Source organism: Daucus carota, chromosome 8 (assembly GCF_001625215.2).
Source record: "Daucus carota subsp. sativus chromosome 8, DH1 v3.0, whole genome shotgun sequence".
Taxonomy (NCBI): domain Eukaryota; kingdom Viridiplantae; phylum Streptophyta; class Magnoliopsida; order Apiales; family Apiaceae; genus Daucus; species Daucus carota.
This window is the reverse complement of record NC_030388.2, coordinates 17120198-17146148: the sequence shown is the minus strand read 5'-3', so window position 1 is coordinate 17146148 and position 25951 is coordinate 17120198. Positions and strand designations below refer to the sequence as shown.

General features: G+C 32.3%; 1 protein-coding gene across 3 annotated transcripts; it reads left to right on the top strand.

Moving 5' to 3' along the window:
• The first annotated feature begins 8080 nt into the window (after positions 1–8080).
• On the top strand, positions 8081–25196 carry LOC108197157 (mitochondrial arginine transporter BAC1). Of its 3 annotated transcripts, none has more exons than XM_064083490.1 (8): positions 8081–8253; positions 13510–13599; positions 23244–23345; positions 23494–23598; positions 23670–23768; positions 23832–24020; positions 24168–24266; positions 24348–24484. In XM_064083490.1, exons 1-8 carry the CDS (start codon positions 8161–8163, stop codon positions 24351–24353), a joined length of 783 nt encoding a protein of 260 aa, XP_063939560.1. In that variant the 5' UTR covers positions 8081–8160; the 3' UTR covers positions 24354–24484. The 3 variants fall into 3 exon arrangements, with proteins under 3 accessions (XP_063939560.1, XP_017220169.1, XP_063939561.1); XM_017364680.2 differs by having other exon boundaries at positions 8082–8253; positions 24373–25196; XM_064083491.1 differs by lacking the exons at positions 8081–8253; positions 13510–13599 and adding an exon at positions 13608–14624 and having other exon boundaries at positions 24373–25196.
• Positions 25197–25951: the final 755 nt, after the last annotated feature.

Genomic DNA, 25951 nt, shown 5'->3' with positions numbered 1-25951 from the left:
TTGGCGGCTGTCGGCTACTAGTGCCACGTTGGCTTTGACTTGGTTTACTTTTCTCATCATTTTTCAACTCACTCGGATAGGACAGGATAGTCATCATATGCTGTCATGGGAGTATTTCCGGAGACCATCCTTATTTTTTGTCTTAAAAATATGGTGGATCTCAAAATGTAGAAAATTCATACTCCCCCGTATTTAAAAACTTTTACTCTCTCAGCCCGGTTGGATAACTCAGTCTGTCGTCCCAGGTCCTGGGTTCCATCCTGGCTCACCCCGAGAGTTATAAGCCATATTTGTCAAAAAAAAAAAAAAAACTTTTACTCTTTACCAAAAAGTATTTCAAATTATTTGTGCATTTCAACTTTCAAAAGAGTGTAGTCAATATATATATTTCCAAAATGAGGTTTATACCACATCTTACTAAATTATATTTTCTAGATAAAAAATATGCCACATATTATACTTGGTCAATGTAATAAGTATGATATTAAATGAAAATTTTCTCCAAAAGTTAGTATTTGTTAATATGTGTAATTTGTTTAAAAGTGGACATGTGTTATGAAACGGAGGGATTATATTTGATCTTATAAATTACGCGTAAATTAATAATTTATCTCATGTAATGAATAGTTCCGACATACCAAACGAGAAAAGTTTAAAGAACAAGAGGGAGTATTGTTTTGTGCTGAGGTTTTTTTTTAACATTTGTTATCAATAATAATTAAAAAATTAATAATCAAAATTATTGGTAAGCATAGATGGTTGAAATTATATAAGAGGGTTCTGGTACAAACTTATAAATTTTTTTATTCTTTTTATTTTTCGTATGTGTTAATTATTAGTTATAAAAGTTATCAATGTTGAAAATAATTGATAATACATCACTATTTATTAGAAAATATATAAATAAATTATACGTTCAACACATATATAATTTGAGTTCAACATTTTTTAACATACTTTGTTGAACATCGGTTAAAATTGTGTTAGATTAGTACAAAAACTACTTTTACAATGTAAGAACTAAGTTAAACGTATTATATAATTAATATTTATGTTTCTAGACCCTAACCAAATCCGAGAAGTATAGTTTAAGTATCTTTATAAATATATTCAACACAATGATAGTATTCTACACCCGATGTTGAATGCATGATTTTATTTATGTGTTATTTTAAAAATTGTGATATTTTTTAAATAATTTTCATCATAAATATTTTTTATAACTAAAGATTAACATGTTGGGAGAAATAAAAAAAATCAAAAAAAAAAGTGTGTGAGTTTGTAACTTAACAAGTTTTTATTTGATTATATATAAAAACTTAAAATGCGTAATTTTTCAAAAAGGACATGTAATTTAGGATGAGAGAGTATATTATTAGAGAACAATGATAATGTGATTCATAGATATTTGGTTTTTCCATGCCTAAGATAATCACATTCCCTCACTATAAACTTTTACATAAAGAAAGTCGTGTGTTTCACTAAAACTTATCAGTGTCTTTCAAATTCAAGTATGTGTTGGATTAATCTGGAGAAGGCGGGAGAGAGAGAAATAAATCTTGTCTCGGTGCTAGTACATCATCTATCCTTGCTCAAGCTTTCGGGTGGATTACCAATAGAAAGTAGGACGTGAATAGACTACATGGTGGTTTCAAGGACCTCTTTTTAACCATTCGAAAATCTTCACTGAGTTAGAGATTCAATTGTCCATAATAATCTTTCTTATTTATACATGGATCTAAAGTTTGGGTTTCAATTTTATTATTTTTATTACATTTCCGCTGTGTATGATACCTTGAAACCTAACAATGGTATTAGAGCTACATGTATAAAGAGATGATTTGGTTACATGTTTACTGTATTTGATGTTTATAATTTTACGAATTATCTGGGTTTTGAGATATCTATGTATAAACTGTTATGACGATTATATATGGTTTGTTGTGTTGTTTTGAAGATCTATATGTATATGATAAGAGATACAGAGTTATAAGACTCATCGGAATCATTCCGGATCCAAAACTATATAAGATATGGAATCTGATGAATATTATTTTTTGGCGTGAATAGTATTTTCAACTGAGTTGGATTAGGTAAAACAACTTTTCAAAATAGGAAAAATGTCACGAGCAATACTCATTGCTATGCCATGACATACGTCATTTTTTTTTTGGCGATTTAATGATGTTAAACTCGCAAATGCTTAACCATCTCATATTTTCTTTGATGTTTTACTTGTTTTGGAAATTGAGAAGCCATATCTTCATTTGCAGATTTTCCTTAAATGAACTTCTAGAACTCTCGACATCCTTTCTCTTATGACTAGTTGCTAAGCCATCAACATCAATTTTAGTGTTACGAACGTAACTAATGAAGAAATCAGTTGGAAGTAAATAATTCATTACGTTGTGATTCAACATTATCAATGCAATAAAGGTACCATATACAGACTTGAATATCAGGCTCCGGACGATTCAAGTGGGCCAAAAAAAACATGAACCTAAATCGTACATAATTTTGTAATGGTGATCATTCGGTTTATGTTAACTCGTTGAATTGATTATATTAAAATCAACTATAAAATCGTTTTTTATATATAAACTTTTTTCATATTTTTTCACTTAAATTAGTCCATTTTTCAAAGTTTAATATTCATTTATAAGATTTTTTTATATACGATAGTATGACTGATTTCATAAAATTTTATGTCCAGTTTATCACTTTTGTCCACCTTGATTAGAATGTTCAATACCAAAATGATAACACAGAAAAAAAAAAATTAATATTCAAACTATGTCATTCTTTACTGTATCATAACATTTTTTTTACAGTTTTACAATATTTTTTTTACCATTTCACAACATTTTTTTACCATTTGACAACTTTAAAAGGTTACGTCCGTTTCCCTAGTGATCTCTCCGGTGGTTCGGAAGGGAAGAGTCCTCGTAAATGCAGCACTCCTTTTCTGATCTAACTCCCTAAGATTAGCACCAATTGTCTTGTTGTAGTTCCACAGTGGAAACATGACATATTCATACTAGTAGGCGACTTTTTTAGTAACCAAAGAAAAACAATATTGTGGTGTATCCATCTGAACACATCTTTATCCTCCTAACAGAGATATCATTTAGGTTGACATGACCAAAGATAAATATTTTGCCCTCCTCCAACTCATTATCAATTAATAGAAAGCAAATATCGAAACCATAATTAACATTCAAAATTGTAACTGCCCCAAAATCAGTCTCACTCCTTGCTTTAACAACAACTGTCCCCCCTTTCATTTCATAATTCACCGGAATGATGTGAGCCACGGAGACAATCACCTATCATGGGTCGATGCAATCAGTTGCCCAACCAAGAAAATATAATTATTGATACTCAAGAAATACAACAGGTTCATCACTATATTCATTTTCATTATCACTATGTTAATGAGGATGAAGCCGTAAATCATGAAAAATTTACCACCGAGCCAACTCAAGAAAGGCGTGTCGAAATCGAGAATCGTTATAACGATGTGCCTTAACAGAGGTGGGTCGTAGCTCAGGGGAATGGAAAAAAATATCAAAAAATTTCTTTAGCCTAGCCCAAAAATTTTGTAGCTAGCCGAGGTGAAATTTATATTGAGCCTAATTTTTTCCATTAAAAAACCTTTAGCATACTATACGGATTACATAGACGCAACATATTTCAGAAAAATAAAAATAAAAAGACTCATCACAAACAAGCATAACAAAAGCATAACTACTCGGTTAATCATTAGTTTGGGGGCTAGAGATAACAACTAACAAATCAATTAATCTTCTTCTTAATTTAGAATTTATCTTCTATTTAGATTTTATAATTTTCAATCTTATTTAATCTCTTTCAATCTTTTTTTTGGGTAATAAAATGGCAACTCAAGAAAAAAAGAGGGAAAACAACTTTGTTATCGTTTTTCACACGAAGTAGCGTTTTGACTGAAAAAGCTCTATCATCTAGACGAGGGTTATACGAAATTTAGCTGATACAATACAAGTTACTGCCCTAACATTGCAATACCCACTACTGCCTAACCTTGCAATACCCACTGCCCTACTGCTCATGGGTTCAGGCTCGGGTCCAAAATTGGATACTACATACTGGGATGGATATATGTTGGTGGTAATAATCTACAATACCAATTAGATGGCTTTATTTATAATAAATCAGTTTCGGAGCATGTTGGGCTTAGCTCTAGCATGAATTATGATAATTTGTGTAATGTGTTATTCTTAAAATTAAAGATTGATAAAAGTAAGTATAGTTTAAAGCCATTGTATAGATGTAAAAATCACGATGACATGAAATTTGGCATTATGCTGATGGAATATATGATGATGTTGAATTGATGTTTGGAGTTAGTAGTCTCAAAGGGATTGTCGTTATTTGTTGAAATTTATTTCAAAAAGTTTCAAATTGTGAAAACATCATAACTAGTTCTAGTGTTGCGGAAAGGAGTAGTTATGGGCAAACGAATAGTAGGCAAGATCTGGGTAGTAGTCAGTTTAGGAATGATTATGAAGTTTTTGAGAGTTCGATGGTGGTTGATATATCCAAATGTATGTCTTCATTTTGATAGTGTAGAGTTGGCAACTAATGAGTTACCTTTGGGGTTGATGAAGGAGAGGCTTTTTAAAATGAAAGAGGATTTGACACATGTGGTAAAACACTTTCATATCAACAATCATCAAGAGATTATAATCACTCAATCAGATTCATTAAATTGGTATGTGGCTTGAAAGTGTAAATGTGATGGTTGCCTTTAGAAATTGATGGTTAGGAATAGGAGTGCATATGAGAAATTTTAGATAATGGAGACTTCGGGACAACACACTTGTATGAGTTTCCCTAATTCGATGGAAACTCTATAATCATTTAATTTGGTACAAAGGTCAATTGGTTATTTAACGAGGAATTTAAGAATCGGAGGTATTTTCTAATTTGAAAGTTAATTCAAGGGATTCCATTTTGGATTTTAAAATTAATTTTCTTATGTATTGTGTGTTATTTGTTTGTAATATGATGTGACATTCAAGATATTGTGGACTTTTAAGCCATGTATTGATGGATTTCAGCATTTTAGACCTGTCATACAGATAGATGCCCCACATTTGTATGAATCTTATCCGGGTATTCTTCTCAATGATACATCAGTAGATGACCTTAGTCATAGTTTACCATTGGCTTTTACAATATTTCTAACAGAGAACATATCGAGTTGGGATTCGTTCATGGAAAGATTGAGGAGGCTTATGGTTGGTATGAGACATGGTATATGTGTCATTTTTGAAAAACATACTGAGATTATGACAGTTATGCAGAAGCTGGGACGGAGTGAACCACATTACCATCACTGTTTCGGTGTGAGACATCTTACTACAAATTTTTCTTTTAAAAAAACACAAAAATACTGGATTGAGGGACAAATTTGTTGAGTTGTCTTCTCAGGTGCAGCCTAAGAAGTTCGATACTCCCTCTGTCCCAACCATTTCTTTACAGTTTTCTTTTTGGGATGTCCCATCCAATTCTTCACATTTCAAAACTTAACAAAACTAGTCAATTGTCCCACCACTTCCCCCTTTTCACATTATTTTACTACACTATCTCTCTTTTATACATTAAAAATTAATGGGTCCCACCACTTCACCCACTTTTCATTCTCTTTTCCACTACTTTATACTCCCTCCGTCCCATTTTATGTGACCTCATTTCCTTTTTGGGCCGTACCAAAAAAAATGAACCTACAATACTTACTATTTTTGAACACTACTTTTCACTATTACACCCACTACCTCTATATTTTATACTCTCTGTTTATTAAATAAACACTATCACACCCACTACTTTCCTCCACTATCTCAAATCTATTATTAAATATTGATGGGTCCCACCACTTTATCCACTTTTCAACTACATTTACTACCTTTTTCTTAATCTCCGTTAAAGTCAAACCAGCTCACATAAATTGGGACGGAGGGAGTACATATTTCTTAACCTCCGTGCCCAAACCAAACATTAAGAATTGACTAGGACAGGGGGAGTATATAAAATGAGGGGTTGTTGGCACTAGATCCTATGACAGCTGAATGGTTTGAGGATAAGTCTTTGATGAAGTGGTCATTAGTACATAATGTTTTGGTCATTATTGCTGTATTATTATTTAGGATAAATGTTATGATTTTTATTATTTGGAGATTATTGTATTGTTATAGTTGTCGTATGAATTTAAGATATTTTGACGATTGTAATATGAGACAATTTTTATTTTGTTATTTGTTTGTTAACTAGGTTTCTATAATTTTTTGATTGTTTAGTCGTTGATAATTCAATTTTTGTTGTTGGTATCGGGCACTTTTATTTTTTTTTGCTTGTGGATGGCTACTCGTAGCTACTGCCTGGATGTGTGAAATCATACAAAACGCGACTTCGTGTTACGTTTAGCACAAAACAAATCTTTAAATCGCGTTTAACATGAAAAATGCAATTTTATATGATGTTTTCAGTGCAGAACGTAATTTTCTGTAACATTCTCCGTACAAAACGTTAAATCATTCTTCGTTAAGAACATTTACATGGATTTTACATTTACCATTTCCAATGATACATCATGTTGCGGTTTAAGTTAAAACAAAACATGATGTAGCGTTTTAGACTTAAACGAAACACTATGTTGCGTTTTAAGTTTAAAGAAGTGGTTAAGGGTTTACACTCTGTTGGCCCAGGTCCTGAGTTCGACTCTGGCTCACCTCAAGATTGTCTAAGAACAGATTAGTCAAGAAAAAGAATGTTGTATTGTTCTAATAACGAAAAATGATGTGATGTTTTGGATAAATTTCCAAAATACTAGATGATGTGCAGTGGGACTGGATTTCATGTACGTAATATTTGAGACATTCAAATTATATTTAGTTCCATTACACATTTTTAAAAATCTATCCCAAAATAAAAAAAAAGTTCCATATTTAATATTGGTATTATGAATTTACGCCCTTCAAAATATGAGAAAAGGGCCCATATGTCATAAAACGTATATGTAATGTCCAATAACTAAGTTGAAAAAAATATCCTAAATATCATTTATCAACATTGGTATTTTCAATTTAGACACGCTAGATGATTTTTTAACCCCAACAAAATGCTAAATTGTATAGCATTTTATTTTTTTTTAAATATAGTATTATTAATCAATACTCCCTCCGTCCACTTTTACATGTTCATTTTGGAAAAAACACACGTACCAAGGAATAACTGATTCTATAAACTTTTTTCATGAATACCTCTAATTAATGTGGACTACCCCTAATTAATGTCTTGAAAACGTGAATTCAACCAAGTTTTAAATAAGTCAAGCCTTGAAAATAGAAATTATGATTATGGGGATAGATTTGTAAAACTATCATTAAATTTGTTTTGAACGTATAAATGGACATGTAAATAAGAACAAAAATTATTTTGAAAATGGACATGTAAAAGGAGACGAAGAGAGTATCTAAGATGCTACTACTACATGATACAGAGTTAACAAATGATATTCAAAGTATTGTTTGGAAACACAATATTCTTTCTGTTAATAATACTCACTTCCTCCCAATTTATTTGTCTTGATTTTCTATGGTCAAATTGACCAAATTTTAACTGAAATTACATATATAATATAATTAGAAAAAATTATGAAAAAAATATTACTAAAATTTATATCTATTCTATTTTAAAATGTATATTTTCAATTTTCAAGATCATGTAATAATACTCTCTCCGTTTTGAAATATAGGTCGTTTGACTTTTTTGCACGTAATTCTAAGTGTTTTGACCGTATACTAAAAATCATTATATTTGAAATTTTCTTTTTTTGATAAAAATATGTGATATATATTTTTATTCAGAAAAAAATATTTCAAAAATAATAATTTTTAACATGCGGTCAAAAAATTTAGAAATACGTGCAAAAAAATCAAGGGGCCTATATTTCAAAACAGAGACTAATTCCTACTAATTCCTGGTCAAATTTCGGTGAATTTTACAATAAAAAGTCAAATAAGACAATTAAACTGGGTTTATACGGTGATAATGGGGCTACCCGCTACCGACCTCTGAATCTTAAACCCTGTCAAGACGAGCATCATTTATACAATATATATGGAAAACAGCTCCGGCTACAAAGACTATGTCGCCGGTTTACTCGCCGGCGTCTCCACCGTCGTCGTCGGCCATCCATTTGACACCGTCAAGGTCACTTTTATCTCTCTTGTATTTCAACTACATGATTATAAATAATATTTTCTGCTTGTTCATTCAAATATTTTCAAGTATGGCAATTAGATCGTGTTGTATAACATATACTGATAAACTAATACTCGAGTGCTTAATTGCCTTGATTACGGTTTCGATTGCAATGTATTAGCTATTATTTAATCCAGTTCTCCGATTTTTGTAGAGGTTTTGGTGTGGATACAAGTTAGCAAAATTTAGAATGTCATTAGTTTCGCTACTCATAAATTATAATGTGAGTGAAATTCTAAATAATGCTGCTGAAGGCTTTTCTTAGCGACTCCCTTAGGAGCCTCTATTTGCTCATTTTTAAGCAGCATTAAAAATAGTCAAATATTGCTAGAAGCTCCTAGCTTGTAATATATAATATACCATTAAAAGCATGTTCTCTAGTTAATAGTGTAGTCTAGCGATAGAAAGTACTTTTAATGATAAAATATAAACAAGGAGTGAGTGTAAGGAGTATCGTTGGAGATAAAAATACCTATCAATGCCCTAATTTACGAAGACTCGGTTGTTAATATTGTATTTAAGGAGGGGACTAAGAGCATCTCCAATGTTACTATCCAAGTGGCTAGCTTAGATAATCACAACATATAGACTAGCTAACGTTTAAATAGTCAAATATTGCTTAGCCAAGAACTTTTTATTTGATTTTTTTTTTTGATAAATTTAAAAATTAACTTGACTACTTTATAACTTTATTCAACAATCACATTGTACTCATTGCATATACAAGTGATGTAGCTGCGTCTTGCGCCACTTAAACACAACAATTTTTTTATAAAAGATTAACATGACTTTTTATGCGACTGATGCGAGCAAAAACAAGTTTTGAAGAAAAACTCTCATGCATACCATTATCACCTCTAAATCATGTCCTACATTGTGCTTTTTGTTCATGATGGTAGCTTTTATATTTTCCGCTTGAATTTCATCTATCTTACTAGTATCAATGCCCAATGATCCTCATACGAAATTTCTTCTCGCTTTTCTTTTATTTTCTCCTTTCTTTTCTTTTCATATATAATTCTAAGAGTTTATCAATTTGTTCGGTTCTTTCCTTTCTACTTGCCACCTCCCCTTGTTCAAGTGTTCAAGTAAATGTGTTTTTTCTTTCTGCTATTATTTCCTTCCTGTTCCTTCCGTTTGGCATGATATAACAACTTTTTAGCCACTTTTATTCCGCTTTGTCAGTCTACCGAATGGTCACTTTCTAACACATCATTTAAACTCACAGATGTTGGACTGATGGACTATCATTTTGAGAGAGTTTTACTCTTTTTTTTCCTTCCCGTTTCTTTCGTTTGGCATGCACTAACAACTCTTTGCCACTTTTATTCTGCTTGGTCAGTCCACCCAATGTTCTTTTTTTTTTGACACATCATTCAAACTCACACAAGTTGTAGTGGAGGTGAAGATGATGGACTATCATGTTGCGATATTTTTTTAATTTTTTCATCCTCCTATCTATTCCTTCCTGTTCCTTTCTTGTGGCATGCATTACAACTCTTTTGCCACTTTTATTCACCTTGGTCAGTCCACCCGATGTTCACTTTCTAACACATCATTAAACTCACAGAAGTTAGAGTGATGGAGAAGATGATGGACTATCATTTGCGATATTTTACTTTTTTTCTTCCCAAATACTTTCTTTTGGCATGCATAAACTCTTTTGCTACTTTTATTTCGCTTGGTCAGTCCACTCAGTGTTCACTTTCCAACACATCATTTAAACTCACAAAAGCTGTAGTGATGGTGAAGATGATGGACTATCATTTTGAGATAGTTTTTTTCTAATAAGCTTCATGCAAATTTGGGAACATTCTGCAACTCAGGTCAGTAATGGAGATATGCATAGGCTGGAGACTTCAGTTAATGTCCGACGCTTGACCTGTCTTGTTCATTTTGATAAATAAAATAAATAAAAGTTAGTAGACATGCCAAAAAACAGAAACTTATATAATTACCTTGTCTTGTTCAATTATCCAATTTGATTTATACAATCTATATGGTTACATTATCTTTTGAATTCTTGCAACTTCTTGAATTGTTGAGGAACAATTGGAGGTGGATCCTAGCTATTATGCTCGCAATTCTAGTCAAAATGAAAGATAACTAGCTCATCAGGGTTGCTTTAAGAGTATGTCGGACTTGCTCTACTACACATTCTCGGTGTTTTGTTAGAGTTGGTGTGCTGATGAAGCTCGTGCAAGTGTCAAAGAGTAACACAATATCAGAACTTAGGATGAATGTACCGGATTAAAGCATGAAGCTTGTAAAGTATAAGTGTCAAGGATTAACACTCTTTCAGAACTTAGGATTAATGCATGAAATTAAGAAGTGTGTTTTCTGTTAGACCAAGAGGGTGTTCTGGGTTGTAACCTGGTCAAACTATCAGATTGGCTTAACCTAAAAAATATACTTGTTACTTAAAGTTAAATATTATAACTTATAAGCAGAAGATTTTTCCTACTTACAACTTCAAAGTAGTTTTCCTGACTTATCAGTTCGGATAATTATTTCAAATACAGAAACTATTAGGTGTAAAATATGACAAAAATAATACTAACAATACTAAAAGTATATCACGAAAGGGTTATACTGATTTCTGTCCAGTCCATATTATTTAAGTAATTGAAATCAGAATTAATTCCCTACTTTTCGGAAATCAACTTGCAAGACTTTTATTTTTTCTACACATCAGACCAAGAAATTAATTTTTAACTTAATTTTAGTAATAAAATTGTTTATTTATGTTATTATTATTATTTTTTCTAAATTTCAATGGTCCTCTTTCACTCTGTGTTTTGGAACTTACACAAATTGCTAGACAAAGTGCACCTCATCAAAGTGAATTGCACTACAAACATATAATATTTAAAGTATTAGAGTAGGAACATATATGCAGCAATTAGAAATTATGATAAGCTGATATAATGTTATATTGAAAGTTCGAACATAGATTTTTGATAATATTTGAAAGAGTATTGATTTTTTACTTAAGAGTATGTAGATTTCACTTTACTGGTATTACCTCTAACCTTAAATACATAAGATTGAGCTAATAAAAAACAGAGTAAAATAATAAAAAAGGGTAAAATTGCAGAGAAGAAGATAACTGAGTTAAGTAAGCCTCAGTAGAGGAGCTAGGGATGAGATTGGATATATCCGATGGGCATTCTATGTAACCTAAGCTTTTTTACGAATAAGAAGCACTGGTAAAACATGCAGTTGTACTTGGTATCTTTTACAAGGACGGGGGCTTTGGTTGGAGGGACTAAATATTTTAACTTAAGCTCTTGTCAAACTTGTTTAAATCAGGGGTCTACGATATAATTGGGAAGTCCATAACTTGGCACATGACATCGTTTGAGAGGCAAATGGTGTATTCCATGTAAAAAGTTAACATCTATAATACCTCAATTACATATGCATTTAACTTAAGGTATGTTGCTCCCTTGACTTCCGATCAATTTCGGACTGAGTTTAGCAATATTTGCTTCAAGAAATTATTCATTTGAACCAACCAAGCCTGTGTATCTTGTTTTCACAATAGAAAATTACTTTGGTCTAGAGTTACAGTATCTGGCCCAAGAGGATATGGAGATCTGTTAGTTATGTGGTTTTGGAATCCAAATTTTGTACACTCTGTGGGTGGCATTTGTTAGTAACATCGTAATATATTGTAGAACTACTGAATATCAGACATCTGGATTTATATACGCAATCAAGATTCATGCAGAAGTTAAAGTCTGTTATTATGTGTATACGTATATAATGGTAAACTGGGACAGCGGTCAACTTTACAAATTTAAGAATTTAGTGTTATATTATATTATTGCTAGTGAAATATGCTTTTTGTGCAATGAACAACACAATATCAACACACATACATCCAGTGATTTTGGTGCAGATTTATACAATTGTTTTGGAAAAACTGAAGTAGGGATCATGCGTCTCTCTGTACTTTGTTCCTGACGGGCATAAAATAGTAATGCCTTAAATAGTACAGATTACGATAGAACACTATTAAAAGTCAATTTACAGAATAAAAAATATAGGCTTTTGATAGTATATATATTTTTTAATTTATAGTTGCGTTATAAAAGAGTTGTATATACAAAAATAAAATCATTTTGACTTCTATTATAAAATTTTATACATATAGTTGAGTTATTAAAGAGTTAGATATATGATATACCAGATATATGCTATACATATCAACTTCTCTTATGGAATTAAAGCTCAAAAAATGATAGAACTCCTATCAGCATAACAAACTTATATATATATTTTTATCGAACTTTTAATCAATTAAAATGTGATCTGGACTTGATTTTCCAGCCTTCTTTCGTTTTGTTAGACAACAGAAACAGAAATATGTACTTTATTATTAACACGATATATATCTTTTATTTAAAACAGTTTTAAGTTTATATAAACACAATCCAGTCCCTTGCACAGGAAGGCACAAGCTCTATGTGTGCTTGTAATTATCATAGACAACTTGTAGAAGTAACATCTTAAATGGCTATTCGATTGCCATGGTTGACCACTGGCCTAATTTTCTGAAACTATTATTTTAGTACTATTTAATATTATTGTTCTATATATGATGTGCAAGGCCTGTGATTTACAGTAGCTTTACTTCCTCTGGTACTTATGGAACCTATCTCTTCCCTTATGTATTTAAGACTATTGATATTTTAAATCAAATGTGTAGTGGAAATTTAATGTATGAGTGCTTGGCATATTGTAAATTGAGTGATGAATATTATAACTTATTCATAACATTTCATTCCAGTGAATGGATTTCAATACTTTTCTTACAGAGACGATAAAGTGACAGGTTTACACGAATTAGTATATAAACTATATAGATGACCAACTATACTGATTATGTTGTAATATATTAACATATGCTATGTAGCCGATGAAGTCTAGTATACTAGAGTTTTGTTTTTTTTTCTGTTCAAGTGCCAGATAAAAGGTATCTTGATCATTTTCAAGTTGAGACAAAGTGGTCTAGTTGATCTCTTTTATCTTACATCAGTTGGTTAGATGTCCTTTTTGTCATTTGAAAATAAAGTCGATTAATATATTGATAAATATTTCTATTCTCTTAAATAAAATTGCTGTTCATAAGCTCAGCAGACTATACAAAAGCTATATCTGTGGTTCTTACTTCTAACAATAACAATACTTACTCATCAGGTGAAGCTTCAAAAACACAATACTGAAGCTAATGGAATCAAGTACAAGAGTGGCTTGCATTGTGCTACAAGGATACTGAAGACAGAAGGTGTATGGTTTTTTACTTTTTTTTTTTCTTTTTGCTAAGTGGTCTTTTACTTTGTATGAAATTCAAACTTCAAAGTAATTATAACTTATCAAATGATGAACTAAGGCTATATGAAGACTGCTCCTAGATAAAAAAAACTTATATTTTTTAGCTGCCGCAAGGCTTTATTTTATCAAGCCCTTTTTATACATTTTCTGTCAATCCATATAGATGCAATAATTACCATGCTTGCGTAGTTTGGGCTCTATGCCCCATTTACCTTTCTCGATCATAACTGTAAATCAACGTAGTACTGCCTACATCGATAATAATTGCTGTAGTACTAACTATATCGATTATTATTTTCAATTATTGTAGTACTGGCCACTGGGAAATGATTGAATGAATTGTTTTAAAAGCAGCATAGAGGCTCTTCACCCATGAATTTCCTATACCGTATACCCTATAAAAATCTGACAATTTTTAATATGGGTAGATAAGTATGAATGCATCATGTGAAGGTAATACCTTTCTACATTTATAACTTATATTTGTAATTTGATAGTTTAAATTAGAAAACTCTTACAATCAGTTGTACATAATTCATCCGATTCTTTTATGTTGTTTCCTCATTTCCATGCATGGCTCCAGAAGAATGTCTTAGTTCTTCGGTCCACGAATCTAAAACCAAGTGATAAGCTCAAAGTAAAATCTAGAACGGGCTCGAGAGCCCATTACGGGCTCTCGGGAGTCTAGAGTGGGTGCTAGAAGCCTAAAACAGGCACTGAGATCCTAAAACGGGTGCCAGAAACAGAGCAAGAGCTTCCACATACCAAGTTCCTAGTTCTCGAGTCCAAGAACCAAGAACTAGACTTCAAAAATGATCTTAGGTTGGAGGAACAAGTGTCAGAAGACAAGAACGAACAACAGGAGCAAAAATGAAGCTCGTGGGACCAAGTTTTTAGTTTTAGTCCAAAAACCAAGAATCAAGAACTAAATCTGAAGTAAAACATAGAATGGACAATGGGAATGAAGACCATGCTATCAGGTATAAGTTCTTAGTTGTTGAATCTAAGAACCGAGACTCGCAAGAAACATAAAAAGCCTAAAATAGTTATGTCCAAGAAAAGGACAAAAAATAGCTAGTTTTGCCAAAAAATAATTGATAAAATCAATTATTTTTATGAAAATATTACAAATAAGTCTACAACGTACACATATTTTAAAAGATGACTACAAAAAGACTGATCATATAGATACATATAAAGTTACAAGTACAAATTAACTAAATTATATAATTGTAATAGAGCAATATTTACTAATACGAGATGCATCACCTGATCCGATACGACCTTAAAATGATCCCCACTCCATTCAGGACAAAAAATTGGGGAATTTTTTTAAGATGGGGAAGAAAAGTAAAAGACTTGTTTTTTCGAAATTTAGGGGGGGCAAGCGGAGACGAGAATTGGTCTCTCCCCATCCTGAAATTCCCCGCCTCGCTCCCTGAAACACCCCATCCTGCTCCCCGGTCCTCATATATATATATACATACATATATACATATATATATATATCTGTGTGTGTGTGTGTGTGTGTGTGTGTGTGTGTGTGTGTGGTTGCGCTCAAGAGAGAACCAATCCTTAAAATAGAACCTTAGAACCACTGCAGAACTCTAAATTTTAAATAGATTTTTAGGATCTAAATCTAAGTACATGTTTTTTGTATTGTTGTGTGTGTTCAAAAATAATTTTAACATATAATACATAAGCACGACATTTTTTACATGTACAATTCTGCTGCAGAACCCTAATTAATACTAGAAATAAGGCCAAGGGTTCTAAGTGTTCTTACGTTAGGGGTTTTAATAGTAACATGACCTATATATATATATATATATATGTAAATATATGTAAATAATATATTTTATGCAAAAATATCATACTAATTATTAAAAAATAAATATACATTTATATGTGCTTTTTTATTCTTTTTTATTTATTATGTTACATTTAAATATGTTTTGTTATAATAATAATTTTATATTTAATTTTTAGTTATACTATAATTGAATGTTAATTCAAATTCGAGTAGTTAATTAATTACTTTTAGAATATAATTATAATATATATTAATTAATTCTAAAATATTTAGGATTTTACATAAATTCTCGCGGGAATCCTTATTCCCTGTTCAAACTAGTATCGAAGACAAACTAATCCCAAATGGGGATCAGGGCATATTTAAGAATTGGGGGAAAACTAAACTCAGATCGGGGATCGGGGCGAATTCAGGCCGGATTTTGGATTCCAAAATTGGAAGGACGAAGCAGGGATAGTACTCCCTGATCCTGAAGTGACCCGATTGCGATCCCCTTATGATATATAATATTGGAAGCACCGACACTCTAAAAAGGCTGCCGAATCCGTGTCCGACACGGTGACTCAGCCGAGTACGTGTCTGACTCGCCATGTGGCATGTCGACATGCGACACGGGGGTCGACTCGTCACCAACACAGGAGCAACACGTGACCAACTGGGTCCATCAAAAAAAGCCCAAACCCATATGTTTTTATGTCAGGCCCAAACCCATACCAAATGTTATTTACTCTAATATCACAGTCATCATCTTTTTTATAACATCTCTCTCTTTTCATCTTCATTTGATATCCATCCGCCCATATATACATACATCTATATATATATATATATATCACTATATCTCATACTTTCATTATATATATATATGTACATCTTTATATCACTAGATTGCTATGTGATTCTTTTTACACAAGATGCTCATTCGAATGAAAATGCAGAACTAATCTGTGTCTCATTATGAAAGAAACTGTATCATTATTATGAATGAAGTTATTCAATATTTGACATATATGAATATTATATTTTTTTATTACAATTTTATTTGTTGTGTATCTAGTATTCTTTGAGAATCGGCGAATCCCTGTGTTCCGTGTCGCCGTATCCGAGTCGGTGCTTCCTTGTATATAATACTCGATCGAAAAGAAAATATGATTTACTATGTATTTTTCTGATATACTAGTAGGTAGACTTATAGGTGATTTAGAAGCAGGCCCAGCTCAATCGAAGAAGAGCCCTGTGCTAAATTTAAATTTGGGGCCCTTTTGTTGACAAAATTGATTGATTGGAGCCCGAATATATGTACTGTGAGTGAATCCCCAAAACCAGTAGTTTATTCTTGTAGAGATTTTCACTGTAAGCAATTGAGAAGATGTTGTCGAGTATTTTCAAGAGTATCGTTCGCAGGGAAGGACTGATATCAACAATAATTTCAAGTCTTTTATCTCTTATGATTTAGAAGTGTGGAGAAGAATTTGGTGGGTTTTTATATATCACTAATTAATATAATAATAAATAAATATAATAAATATGAGAGAAAACAACCCAAGAATTAGATTTCTTCAATGGCTATCATGAATATCTAATTTGTGTCTCTTGTTTGCTAAAAACAATCCTTCTAATATTTATAAAATCCTCTCCCAAGGTAGATTATAATGCCTACAATTATCCATTAAAAGCCACTCCCATGGTCAATCAAAGAAACCAAGGATTTTATGTCTCACAATTCTTATATCAATCTCCCGATCTAATACTCAAATTGTGTCCATCATATCATGTACTAGAATTATAACTCCTCTCCCGATTCGTTATAACTCCTAGAGATTCAATCACAAGTTAGCTACTCCTGTAATTGTATAAAGAGCTCAATGACAGATTAACAAATCAAGAGAAAACACAATCCAACTAAACAAACATATTAAGCCAAAGAATACTACCTAACTCTTGGATCAAAGGATTAGCTACTCATGAATAGGTGAAACAAATATATATTTATACCACAAACCATGAGAGTAAGAATTTAAGTACAAAGAATACAACTTGATGAAAGTGCTTGAAGTCCGGATGAATCCCTTCACTCCTTCCAAAATCTCTCACAAGTGTTTCTCTCCCTTTCCTCTCTACCAAGGCTATCTCTATATTATTCTATATGATACAAGTTAGTTGTCTCTAATCTCTATCAAACCCTAATATATATAAGAGTTTTCTTAATTTACAAGAAAATAAAATAATATCCTAAAACGGGTTGGATTCTGATGCTGAAATTCGTAGGCTGCTGTTCAGGTCTGATCCAGTTGCCTTTTGATATCTGGACCACCTTAAACTTGTAGAGAATTTCAATATCTTCGCGTGGGCTGTTAAATCGCCCAATTCTGACATCCAGAACTCAAGTTGCGGCCCAAACAAGATTTGCTTCGCTGGCTATCCATAAAGTCCGAATTTCCATCTAATTAAGCCCAAATAAGCTTGATTTAATCCAACTTTAGGAATATTTATTTTCCTGAAATTAAACACTTAAAATCAATTAGTAACATCCCGATTATTTACAAAATACTAAAATTATGGGAATAAAATCATATAAAAACATATATAAATATATGCTCTATCAAATATCCCCTCACTTAGTCTTTTGCACGTCGTCGGGCAAATAAAATAAATAACACTAACACCTAATAGATATACCACTTCCGTAGGTGATCACGGTTGCATTTGGCATATGCAACAAGCCCTTTAAACCCCTAGGCAACCCTAGTGGACGAGTAAGGTCTCGTGAGGGTTTATAGCGAATGTACCCACAAAATTCATCTAGCTTATGTAATAATAATATAGATGACCACAAGAACACAAGCATGGAGTGCAACTACATGAATGCAACTAATAAATGAATATGTATGGATCCCAATAATAATAGTATATTCCAAGTCAGTGATAACCATCAGAATATGCAACAAGTTTAGACACATCAGGCTCACACCGCAATAAAACCACTTAGTGAACACAAGTACAGATTGTGCGTGTGTGCTTAGCTTAACAACATGCTCTTCTTTGAATCAAGAACAGAGACACACAAGTTTCAACATGACTAGTCATGCGAGTTAATAGCTCCCAAGTTGAGTACTAGAATAAATCTTAAACACTTTGTTACTTAGAACTAGCTATCATTCAAGTTTACAAGGGATTTCCACGTCTTCTTTTTATTTCTATAATACTACTATATATAATTCTTTTTTTTTTCCACATGATCGGTCTAAGATTGGGACGCTCCTCAGGGTAAGTGAGTTACGACCACCAAAAGACTTCACAAGCTCAACTTTCTCCCTTTTTTTTTTTTAAAGTCAAGCAATTCTCCAGTAATCATGGATAATGAAAAGTCACCAAGAAATTTATATTTCTAGTACAATTGCACTTAATACCAGCACAAGTACATGGGTCGTCCCTTTCATTTTCGACACCCATTGATCTCAAAGGAGTACTTGATACTTTATTTGCATTTTTTTTTCTTTTTCTTTTTTTTTAAGAAAACATTTATACCCCACAATCACCCCAAACTCAAGCATTTACGTACTAAGCTCAAAAGGGAATAGTCAAAATTCTAATCATCAACAAGTGGCTACCCCTCAAGAAGCAAGTATATCTAAGTCGCAATTCAATATTCAAGGGCATAATAAGCTTGTGTCAATAAATAAGCTCTGCACTATTGACACTACGCATGTAACATCGCTAATATGTGATCATAGCAAGAATTAATCAAAAACAAGCTGCACATAGTATCATCATAGGTTACTAACTTGGACTATTACATGGGATCATGCTATGTTATGTCATGCAATGAAACTAACATGTAATGCAATTATATGAACTAATGTATGCAATGTATGAGTGTTTATCATAGCATGATATGATCATCTAACTATTTTACAAGGCTAGAATTATTTTTGATTTTTAAATTTTATAAATTTTTTTTATATTATAACATACTATTGAGAGCACATCCCCACACTTAAATGAGTCTATGTCCTCAATGACACACTAATACTCCTCCTATAAATAAAAGGAAAGTAAGAATACTCCCCTATGCAAACACATGAAGTGCCGTTTGAAAAATAAGCGAAGTGTGTTGCCTCTAAGTCGATGCACCGCAGGCACCTTAACCATGCCCATGGTGCAAATCATTCTGCCCGGACTTCATAAACTGACCTTCTGGACCTTAAAATCCGATCTCCACCGTTCAGAATTTAGATATTAGTGTAAGGAAGATGCTGTCCAAAATTCAGGACAATCCGACCGTTGGAACTCCGGGAAACGCAAAAACAATGCAGCTGATGCAACCAGAAAAATTGCTGCGAATTTTTTTATTTTTGCACCTGTAACAACCACTTCAAACAAACACATCAAGGTAACTTGTGGGAGTAAAAACAAATCAAAATCTACCTAATATTATAATCATGGGTTGCCTCCCAAGAAGCGCTTGTTTATTGTCATTAGCTCGACTTATTCACAAACAAGTAGCAAAACTAATGTGGTGAAAAAGCAAATAAGTGCACATATCTACGAATCAATAATATAATAATGATGTGCAAATATATATATGGTCCAAAAACATATAAGAAAATTAAAATGGACCACACTTGCTCAAGAGACCTCGTAAAATCAAAGTAGCTAGAAAAGTCGTCAGAATAATCATCATAAGTACGACTCATAAACTCTTCCCAAACTGGATCCTTATACTCCAAAGCAAAATTATCAAGTATCACATTCTTCTCAAGTATAATTGGAAACTCATCAATTTTTATCTCATCTACCAATTCGTTGAGCACAACATTATCTTCTAAATTTGGTAGAACTTCAGCTACATCCAATATATCACTTTCAAGCAAGGGACAATTGTCATCTAGACAAGTAGATTTATCAGACACTAAATTTTCATCAGTTGCTAAATAAGTATCATGACAAAGTGGGAAATCGACACAAGGAGGAATCCTAAAACAACCATCATGCATCACAAGTTGAACATCCATAATAAACGTATTTCTTTTAGCATTCTCCTCGTACCAACTTATCGAATCTTGACATATTATATCAGTCTTATTAACAACCTCAAATTTTGGTTGATCAATATGTGCAAAAAGTCCCATAGACATTAAAGAAGAATTATACTGAACTAAGTTTTTATCAACATCATAACATGGGTAAGGATCATAACATTGATTTTCAGATGCATAAAAACAATCAATGTTAGGTGGGTATGGAGGGTAATATGAGTTGCAACAATCAAACGAGTTCACCTGATACGCATTAAAATCCTGAAAAGAATTATAATCTAGATATCGTTCTTGATCATTGTAGAAATTCTGAGCATTATTCCAACCAAAATTGTAATCCATGTCGTCTCTTTAGCTCACAACTTTTTTGGTGTCAACCTCTAAGAACCTGTAGACACACCAAAAACAACAAAAGACGGAAAAAAAATAATAATATACAACAATAAAATCTAAACCACAAGAAACAATTAACCTAAAATCAGTATTGCTGCCTTCCCCGGCAGCGGCGCCAATTTGTTGTCGAGTATTTTCAAGAGTATCGTTCGCAGGGAAGGACTGATATCAACAATAATTTCAAGTCTTTTATCTTTTATGATTTAGAAGTGTGGAGAAGAATTTGGTGGGTTTTTATATATCACTAATTAATATAATATTAAATAAATATAATAAATATGAGAGAAAACAACCCAAGAATTAGATTTCTTCAATGGCTATCATGAATATCTAATTTGTGTCTCTTGTTTGCTAAAAACAATCCTTCTAATATTTATAAAATCCTCTCCCAAGGTAGATTATAATGCCTACAATTATCCATTAAAAGCCACTCCCATGGTCAATCAAAGAACACTTGTAAACTATTAAGAACCAAGGATTTTATGTCTCACAATTCTCATATCAATCTCCCGATCTAATACTTAAATTGTGTCCATCATATCATGTACTAGAATTATAACTCCTCTCCCGATTCGTTATAACTCCTAGAGATTCAATCACAAGTTAGCTACTCCTGTAATTGTATAAAGAGCTCAATGACAGATTAACAAATCAAGAGAAAACACAATCCAACTAAACAAACATATTAAGCCAAAGAATACTACCTAACTCTTGGATCAAAGGATTAGCTACTCATGAATAGGTGAAACAAATATATATTTATACCACAAACCATGAGAGTAAGAATTTAAGTACAAAGAATACAACTTGATGAAAGTGCTTGAAGTCCGGATGAATCCCTTCACTCCTTCCAAAATCTCTCACAAGTGTTTCTCTCCCTTTCCTCTCTACCAAGGCTATCTCTATATTATTCTATATGATACAAGTTAGTTGTCTCTAATCTCTATCAAACCCTAATATATATAAGAGTTTTCTTAATTTACAAGAAAATAAAATAATATCCTAAAACGGGTTGGATTCTGATGCTGAAATTCGTAGGCTGCTGTTCAGGCCTGATTCTGGACTGATCCAGTTGCCTTTTGATATCTGGACCACCTTAAACTTGTAGAGAATTTCAATATCTTCGCGTGGGCTGTTAAATCGCCCAATTCTGACATCCAGAACTCAAGTTGCGGCCCAAACAAGACTTGCTTCGCTGGCTATCCATAAAGTCCGAATTTCCATCTAATTAAGCCCAAATAAGCTTGATTTAATCCAACTTTAGGAATATTTATTTTCCTGAAATTAAACACTTAAAATCAATTAGTAACATCCCGATTATTTACAAAATACTAAAATTATGGGAATAAAATCATATAAAAACATATATAAATATATGCTCTATCAGAAGAAGAGAAATAAAAAAAAGAAATTATGATGAGATGTAAATAATGGAAATAATATGGGTTATAAATTGTATATACAGGAGAGAATTTTTTACCGTTCCTTGTGAATTGAAGCAGGAGGAAAATGATTAAAACTCCAACCATGTTCACGACTCACGAGGGAGACGAAGTCTGTGTGTCTATTCTGTTTTTCTATTTTGTGTGCGTGTGTTTTCTTTTCTCCTAAACTAATTTATGTCTTATCTGATACATATAATTAGGCCTGCTGGATTAATTTGGGGTCCCAAAAATTTGGGCCCGGTGCAGTTGGGCTGACTGCACAAGTTGATCACCGGCCCTGTTTAGAAGACTCACGGAATATTATTATTGTCTTAAAAATATTTATATCTAAATTTGTATTTAGATTTATGTAAAAAAATTGAATAAATGATGTCTAAATAATTTATACTTGAATTTATATATTAATAAAAACATTTTTTTTATTAGAAAGTAACTGCTCGTGCGCAGCATGGTTAAAATGCTAGTGACATTATAGTAGTGCACACTCTTTTAGTTAAATAGGTCTAGTGTAGATTAAGATGCAACGCCTGTTTATGTAACATTTTGGTAAGCTCACAACAATACTTACTACAAACGTTATAGATTTCCAGACAGAAAGAAGTTACTGTAACTTGAGTTTCAGTTGTTATTTTCCTAGCTATATATGTCTTGATTTGATTGACTACATGAAAGTAGATTAATGCACACAAGGATACCATGGCCATGGGCCATGTATTTTCGCTGGCTTTGTTGATTATTTCATTATTCGTTTAAGGCTTCACATGTTCAAATATTGATACCTTGTCTTTCTGTCACACATTTGGAAAGGAAGGTCAAGAATTAAGCAATTTAACATGGGACTATTGGTATGTTTACACTGTCAGTTCTATATATTTAGTTTAATACTGAGCAATAATTTTTGTCTACCAGGTTAAAGGACTATATCGAGGGGCAACGTCTTCATTCTTTGGAATGGCCTTCGAAAGTTCACTTATTTTTGGTATATATTCGCAAAGCAAAAAGGCACTTCAGGTATGGTGCACTAAAACTTATATACTTTTACTTGCACAAACTGCTTTTTGATATCAAGTCACTATTAGTTTGACAAATTACAAATGTTGCTCAATATAGAAGCAATCTGCTTGCCTAAAATCTGTTTATTTCAATATAATACTTGTAGGGAGGAAACCAGAGTGATAAGCCACAGCCCAGTGTGATAATCCCTGCAGCAGCCTTTGGTGGAACAATTATCAGCTTTGTATTATGCCCATCTGAGCTTGTAAAAGTAAGTAATAAATTCTTAAGCACTGGCATAGTCCTAGCACTGCCATGATTTTGACACTAAGATTTTTTCAGTGTAGGATGCAAGTTCAAGGCACTGACTCGTTGGTTCCAAATAGCAGTAAATACAATGGCCCTCTTGATTGTGTTGCTAAAACCTTTAAAAGTGATGGGGTATGATCTGCTCACGTCTATTAAGTATCTGATGTAGTTCCAAACTGATGTATTACCTTTCAGGTTACAGGCATTTTCCGGGGAGGATTCACAACATTATTAAGGGAATCTATTGGAAATGCAGTATTTTTCTGCACTTATGAGCACTTACGTTATTACATTCATGCAAAATTAAAAGATTCTTCACATGATCCAAGCAATTTAATTGATATAGGAGTTGGAGTAGTGACTGGTGGTCTGAGTGGTATAGCTGTAAGGACATTGATTACTCAGCATTGTCTCGAGTTTCTGTATTCTTTTAGTTTTATGACCTCAGTTATTGATATGTTGTGGAAAGCTCCTTTGTTTTATCATTATGTAGACTTTAATTCACCTATTTCTCTAATTTACCTTCCTCAGTTCTGGTCTGTTGTTCTACCGCTGGATGTTGCCAAAACTGTTATACAAACTACCCAGTGCAAAAGCTCAACAAGAAATCCTTTCAGCGTTTTGAAATCAGTAAGAGAATCTGTTAAAACGATAATTTCTGAATTTGTGAACTAATTTTAAACGGAATGCAATTTAAATTACCTAACCTAGACTTAATTGTTCTCCTTTTTCATAGATACACGCGAGAGCTGGATTAAAAGGTTGCTATGCAGGTTTTGGTCCTACAGTTGTTAGGGCCTTTCCTGCTAATGCTGCTGCAATTGTCTCATGGGAGTTGGCCGTGAAACTTTTAGGGATCAAGCGAGATTAGGAATGTTTCAGAGTTTCATCTCAGCCACTAATCATATATTATCATTGCTATGGCAACATGCTTTTGTTGCTGCTGTACACTCATCCAAAAATTTCAGATTACTATTCCTACCAAAATTCTTCACTAATTTCGGGAGAGCACTGTGCCAATTACCGAAGTGAAAATGACTTTTTTCAAGTGAGCATGACTTTTTCTCTCATTAGACGGTTTGTTTCAGAAGGAATGAAGAATTGCTAATTTGGCAAGGCGATTGATGAAGTATCTTGCTATACTGTGAACGAAGTAGATCTTAAAAGTAGGAGTATTTCTGTTGTATAGTATTTCGCTATCCCTTTCAGCGGTGGTATCAGCCCTTAGCAAGATGAAACATTGGCGGGCCTTTATAAGTTGCGTTTTCGTATGCCCTTGATTGGCTGATTCTCCTGTGATAGCATCATTGTCTTAGATATGCTGTTGCTCTTTATTGGAATAAGTGGTTTTGAGATTTATGTTTTCTCCAAGGCCTGGAAATTCATTCTCTAATTCTTTGAAGCTTCAACACAACATGTATCATATCACAACATAGTAGGGTGATCAAAACAGGCGATACTGCCGTGGATAATAGTGAAAATTAAGCCTGTGCCTGTTTTTTCTAAAAGTATCATTTAAACCAATAACTGTGTTTATATTTATCAAACAGTTTTTTTACATATTTTTCAGCAAAACTTTTTTGTTATTGTTGCAATTTCAATCAAGGTTTTAATTATTTATAATAATATTATACCATGATCTATTGATATATCGGCAAAATTTGCATATTCATAATATCGGATCGTAAAATTGATTGCAAGTTATGTTTAAGAGGGATTTTTGCAAATTGACCTTTAGGTAATCTTTTCATTTATTAATTATTAATATTACATTTTTTTTATTTTTCACATTAATTAAGATGTCGGCGATGACCATATAAAAGATCTTTACATAAAGATTGATTACATATGATGATGAGATATAAAAATTTTAATTCAATAATTTATATAGTGATATAATATTAAGAGAGCTATTGAATAGTACTTGTATTTATATAGTATATGTGCAAAAAATATAGGAGATAGTATTCTAATAAATTAAATAATTATCCGCGCAATAAATTATAGGATAAAGATTAATACAGTGAACGTGTTGTTTTTTGTGTGTGTTGTTTTTTGTGTGTGTATATCAATGTTCTAAAAATCGGTACTCAGTTGACTTGATGAAGACATGGAGTAATGAGTACTCGGAGTACTCGGGGAGTACCCGGAGAGTACTCGGAAATAGTACTCGGTTCCAAACTCGGATAAGATAAAATATTAATTTTTAATTTTGATAATTACTTAACTTAAAATATTTTATATATAATATACAACATAAATAATTATGTTTCCAAACATCTCAAAAGAGTACTCAAAATAAAATTCGAAAATTT